Genomic DNA, 6,238 nt, shown 5'->3' with positions numbered 1-6,238 from the left:
CCTCGTGCCCGGTAGCAGACAGCTCACACGTTGTCTAGATTCACGCCTTGCAAAGCGGAGCCAATTTCGCTTGGGACTATCCTATAAATAACCCTCTAACCTCAGAGGGCAAGATAATCTTTTTCTTACCCCCATAATCTCTCACTTTGTTGTACCTTGTGGATCACACACTTACTTTGGATCGGAGTGCCTTGCAGGTACAACCATTTTTTTCCCCTTCCAACCACTCCGGATTTCAAGCCTTCTTTGTTGCTGGCCATCTGATCTGCTCGATAAGATCAAGTATTCTATCTTAAAATAAAAATTATTTCAAATTATATTTCTTCGTTATTAATATTTAATTATTAAAGTTAATTTTTAAAAAATATTATTTAAATGTAAATTGACAATCATTTAAAATGATCATAATAATTTTTTTAATAAAAAATAATTTATTGAAATATTTTGATTAATAATTTATTAGAAATAATAATAAAATAATAAAAAATGAAAAGTAAAATGTGAAAAGTGAGTTGGAAAGTAAAAAAGTGAAAAGTGAAATGTGAGTTGGAAAATAAAAAAGTGAGTTGGAAAAAATTAATTATTAATTTAGATTAAGATAACAAAAGGAGAATCGAGTATTTTCTAAAAAATGTTATTTTTTAAGAAAAAAAAGAAAAAAAAGAACATGACTCAATACAGGTAATTGTTGAAGGTTGAAAATTTAAATATAGTTAGGTACCCCTCATGTGCATGTCTTACCATCTTCTTCACCAACCCAACAACCTCATCATTCTTACTTCCCTTGTTTTTTTCTTTCATTTAATATTAAAAAAAAATCAAAACTTTTCAACTATAAATACAGCCATCACACAAACCCATATCGTTCGTTCATCTGTTCGTTAGATCCAACGACCCATCCCATCCGCCTAATCCTCTTTTGGTAATCCCTAGATCTTCTCTTTCTTTCATGTTAAAATTTACTCTTTTCAGATTGCTGAATCTTAAAGCCTCGATTTTTATCTTAATTCTGAATTGGGTTTTTGTTTAATCAAAGAAATTATACTGGCTTGAATTGAATTGAATTGAATTGAATTCCTGAGTGAGATTTTATGTTTTAGTTTATTGTATGTTTTGTTATTGAATGAATTATTTGATAATTGAGTTAATTGGTTGATGAATTAGATTAAGAAGAAATGGCACGCAAGAAGATCAGAGAGTATGATTCCAAGAGATTGTTGAAGGAACACTTTAAGAGACTATCTGGCAAAGACTTACCTATCAAGTCTGCACAAGTAAGTACTCTTAATCAACTTAATTAAGTGCTTATTCGATAATTGCTTATTGTACTAGAGTTTACGCCTATTTGGATTGACTTGTTTGAGTTTATTTACTTACTTAAGTAATTGTGATGATAGAAGTTTGAAAAAGGTCGATATTTCAGAAATTAATAAGCTTTCACAATGTTGCCTTGATTAGCATAAGTTTGTATGTTTGGTTTCGTTTGGAGGACTTAGAATTGATTCTGGATATGTAAAATTGATTTTGACATGTTTGGTTGCCCTTGAGTAGAATAGAATTGATTATGCTTTATATAATTGATTCTGCTTGAAGCTAAGATTTGTAGCTTTTGAGTTTAAAGGTGGTTTTTATATTGAAATTTACAGTTCAACTCACTTTACAAAAATTTATTCAAACATAAATCACTTTACTCTCAAATCACTTTTAGTCGGAATCAATTTTACATAATCAATTCACTCAAAATCAATTATCTTCACCGTAGAACCAAACACACACTTAATTAAGTGCTTATTCGATAATAGCTTATCGTACAAGAATTTAGGCCTATTTGGATGGACTTGTTTGAGTTTATTTACTGATTTAGTACTTGTGACGATAGAAGTTCGAAAAAGGTTAATATTTCAGAAATCAATAAGATTTCACAATGTTTTCTTGATTCAGTTTAGCGTGCATATCGGATTTGGTAATGAGTTTGTTTTGGTTTTTAAGGTTACGGAGTCCACTGATATCACTCAGCTGCAAGACAATGAACCCTGGCTTTCTTCTTCTAAATTGGTTGTGAAGCCTGACATGTTATTTGGGAAGCGTGGTAAAAGTGGTTTGGTTGCCTTGAATTTGGATTTGGCACAAGTTGCTTCATTTGTGAAAGAGCGTCTCGGTAAAGAGGTATTTTTCGATCTCTGGCTCGGTCTCTCGGACTGTTACGTTCATGATCTTGCATTTTATTTTTCTAGTTGTTTTGAGTATTTTCCTTCTGATCCTTTTGATATATTTTAGTTATGTGTTTATTGAATATATAGGTTGAAATGGGTGGATGCAAGGGACCGATAACAACTTTCATTGTTGAACCTTTCATCCCACATAATGAAGAGTTTTACCTTAACATTGTCTCTGACAGACTCGGGAACAGCGTAAGCTTTTCAGAATGTGGAGGAATCGATATTGAAGAGAATTGGGATAAGGTACTGCAACAATAATTTTCCTCTCGCAGATTGAACACAATCTATGTCCTCCACATATAAAATTTCCCCTTATAATACCCATAGGCTACAAAGTGGTTTGTTCGTATTTCAGGTTAAGACTGTATTTGTTCCAACGGGAGTGTCTGTTACATCAGAAATTGTTGCTCCACTTGTTGCAACCCTTCCCTTGGAGGTAAATTCAATTTTACTACCAGTTTTTTATATTTTATAAACAAACTAACTTTGGACTTTTTATGCATATTATATTTATGCATATAACTTGATGCGATTGATTACCCTGTACTTTGTGTTTTTATAGATCAAAGGGGAAATCGAGGAATTTCTCAAGGTGGTTTTCACTTTGTTTCAAGGTATACAAAGTAACAAAATATATACTAATACACCGATGGATGGACTTGTGTAATCGTCTGCTTTATCAACCGTAGTTACATTTAAACAATACTATTTTCTTTAAAATTTATATATTTAATTGTTTATTTTGGTTTTGTGTTAGACCTGGATTTCACTTTCTTAGAGATGAATCCTTTCACATTGGTTGATGGAAAGCCTTATCCTTTGGATATGAGAGGCGAACTTGATGACACTGCTGCTTTCAAGAACTTCAAGAAGTAGGTTCTTTCTCTCTAACTAACACGTGTTATTTTTAGGACGGAATACCCGTGCTAGTTCATACCGATCGATATTTTGCAGTAAATATTTTTAAATAAACAGACGTTGTCGTAATGGTTGCAGGTGGGGGAACATTGAGTTTCCACTACCATTTGGAAGGGTTATGAGTGCCACCGAGTCTTTCATTCATGGATTAGATGAAAAGGTACGCTTATATAACTTCTGACCTAAATGTACAATCTTGTTCAACTCAGTTAAGACATCTCCGATTCCGTTGTCCAACACGTCATCGAACATGTAGTTACATTCAATCGCTTCTATTTTCTTAAATTTTTTAATTTATATGTTTATTTAATTTTTGCAGACCAGTGCATCTCTGAAATTCACTGTGTTGAACCCAAAGGGCCGAATTTGGACAATGGTTGCTGGTGGAGGTGCTAGTGTCATCTATGCTGACACAGTGAGTGTCTCTTATTTTTCAAACCAAATTCATACCGAATATCCGTATCTGCAGCATGAAGTGACATCTTTTATGCTTACTATTAAATCAGGTTGGAGATCTAGGCTTTGCATCTGAGCTTGGAAACTATGCCGAATACAGCGGTGCACCCAATGAAGAGGAGGTTTTGCAATACGCCAGAGTTGTGATTGATGTAATTCATTTTCATATACGCTTCATTTTTTATGTACCTATTCAATTTAGAGATCGAACAGCAGTGCTTACAATGGCGCAGTGGTAATCTTTTTATTTCTTTCCAGTGTGCAACTGCAGATCCCGATGGCCAAAAAAGGGCTCTCGTTATAGGAGGAGGCATAGCTAACTTCACCGATGTTGCTGCTACTTTTAGTGGCATCATTCGGGCACTAAAGGAGAAGGTAACACAATGATCATAAAGTTTTGCTTAGTTATATCAATAGAATCTTCTTGTAGTCTAGTTAATTGAATCTCAAGCTATTGCAATCTAGGAATCGAAGTTAAAGGCAGCAAGAATGCACATTTATGTGAGGAGAGGAGGTCCAAACTACCAAAAGGGTCTAGCTAAAATGCGAGCACTCGGAGAGGAAATTGGAATCCCTCTTGAGGTTAGTTGATTAATCAATGGTTTGTTGATGATAGAAAAAATTGTTTGGAGGAAATGTTTATTAATCCTTTTGAATATCTTCATTACAGGTGTATGGACCTGAAGCAACGATGACTGGTATATGCAAAGAGGCGATACAATGCATTACTGCTTCCGCTTAAGAATCCATTTTAGGTCAATGCTTCGAAAGTATTCGTGTCATTTGCAGGTTTAATTTGAAGTGAACGTTGGTTCGTAATTTCCTTTCGCATTCCTGGAATTTGTAAATTTAGTTACACCATGTGTTTATAAAATCAAGTTATCCAAAAAGAGTGGCCGAGAATGTTGCATCATTTTTCTGTTGTAGAATTTGATGGTACTGTCTTGATACAATAAACTGTCTTGATACAATAAAGGTTTTTTTTCAGTGTTTATCAAGTATCATTTCTTATCAGTTATGTTCTCCAATGTAGTTAAACCACATGGTACGTGAAGTTATATCGAAAGGTAAAATTGTAATTAAAATAAAATCTCTCACATGAGCATGAAATTGGAAGAATGTTTGGGTCATACAACCCAATCATATAGCAGTCTATAGCAAAAACTAGCGTTGGGCCTAGGGAGCCAAGCTCTCTCTAATCCCATCACCAAACAATTCCAAGTTGATTGTGAGCTGCCTTATGTTAAAGAGGAAAGGATGGCAACATTAGAATAGAAGTGCTCAACATGTCTTGAAACCAAGAGACAACTAGAGAAGAGGAAACAAATTCTCTAAAACAAGTTGTAGTTTAAACAAAGTATTGGGTTCGCCATCCACTCTAAAGAGGTGCAGGAATAATAGGAAGTCTTTCTAATATACAATGTGGGTCCTGATCCTACTTGATACGAGTCGTTCACGTAGATGTGGGAATCATCATGCTCCGTTTAGGAACTAGAGATATGTGATGAAGTGATGAAATGGAGTTTAGATACGACATATCAGTCCTCTAGTGCAGTGGATCAAACTTTCGATGCAGTGGAGAAGGGGTGGACCTGTAAGGTTAACACTCTAACGTTCAAGTTGGTAATCTCTCTTGACATGAACAACTCTCAACTCAAAGTCCTAAAGGCAACAAGAGATAACTCTTCCATGGGCGGACTAGGAGATGCTAGATACTGTTTTTTCCTTCACCGGTAAAGGCAATATGAACCATGCATTAAATGAAGTCGATCCCTCCTTAGATAACCATGCATTAAATGAAGTCGGTCCCTCCTTAGATTAAGTAGTGTTTCCCTTCAGAAGGGACTATAGTATTTGCAGCAAGTACGATGGATATGTCATCCCTCTCCATGAATGATTGTTTTCTTTGATGTTCTAAACCATATAGTAATGGCTCCTTCACAATTGAACTTGAGGAGTTGGACTTATATCAAAGTCTTCTAATATTGGTGTAAATACAAGGTGTGCCTTCTCTGACACTCTCCTTCGACTTCTTTAAAGCCCAACAAAGTTTGGTTAATTCAATTTGGGGTCAAAGGCTGATCTTTCTTAAGCAGAGTACCAAAATGTGTAAGGTTTATTCAGATAGTGTGAACAACTTTAAGGACCGACACTGCATGGTTATCCCCCAGTGGCTCATGCCAACATACGTTGCAAATTTTGAACCGCCTTATTAATGTTAGAAAAAATTCTCTAAATTCTAGTGCCAAAGTCATTTCTTGGTGAATGTCGGGTCTTATGTATATAAACTGGACGACTTGTCTCAAGAAGAAACTAATATGAAGAGGAATAAACTAATATAAACTGAACGATTTGTCTCAGGAAGAAACTAATTTTGACATCATTGCTCCTTCAAGGGCAGCACCAAGTAAATAAAATAAGTGACTCATAGAGATTCTTGTTAGTGGAAACTGCTACGAAGGAGGATAAACATGTCATTTTTGGTGAATAATCTGCGAGACTTCCTCTTTTCTATCGCATTTTTTAGATGATCTTTATTTCCATGTCTTAATTAATAATTGATTTGCAAATAAGGTGAACTTTTACAACATGATGCTTTAGATGAAGATGACATCTATGATTGCCCCCTTACCTACAATCGCTGA

The 6,238-nt window shown here is 34.9% G+C and overlaps 1 protein-coding gene across 1 annotated transcript; it reads left to right on the top strand.

Moving 5' to 3' along the window:
• The first annotated feature begins 743 nt into the window (after nt 1–743).
• Nucleotides 744–4,585, top strand: LOC131650727 (ATP-citrate synthase alpha chain protein 1). Its single transcript, XM_058920426.1, has 13 exons — nt 744–922; nt 1,165–1,274; nt 1,990–2,166; nt 2,301–2,462; nt 2,575–2,655; nt 2,782–2,833; nt 2,977–3,091; nt 3,216–3,297; nt 3,457–3,552; nt 3,644–3,745; nt 3,852–3,968; nt 4,059–4,175; nt 4,264–4,585. Exons 2-13 carry the CDS (start codon nt 1,176–1,178, stop codon nt 4,333–4,335), a joined length of 1,272 nt encoding a protein of 423 aa, XP_058776409.1. The 5' UTR covers nt 744–922; nt 1,165–1,175; the 3' UTR covers nt 4,336–4,585.
• The last annotated feature ends 1,653 nt before the right edge of the window (nt 4,586–6,238 follow it).

This window comes from Vicia villosa, linkage group LG2, assembly GCF_029867415.1.
Source record: "Vicia villosa cultivar HV-30 ecotype Madison, WI linkage group LG2, Vvil1.0, whole genome shotgun sequence".
Lineage (NCBI taxonomy): Eukaryota > Viridiplantae > Streptophyta > Magnoliopsida > Fabales > Fabaceae > Vicia > Vicia villosa.
The sequence above is the reverse complement of the archived record's forward strand: the minus strand, read 5'-3'. Positions and strand labels throughout refer to the sequence as shown.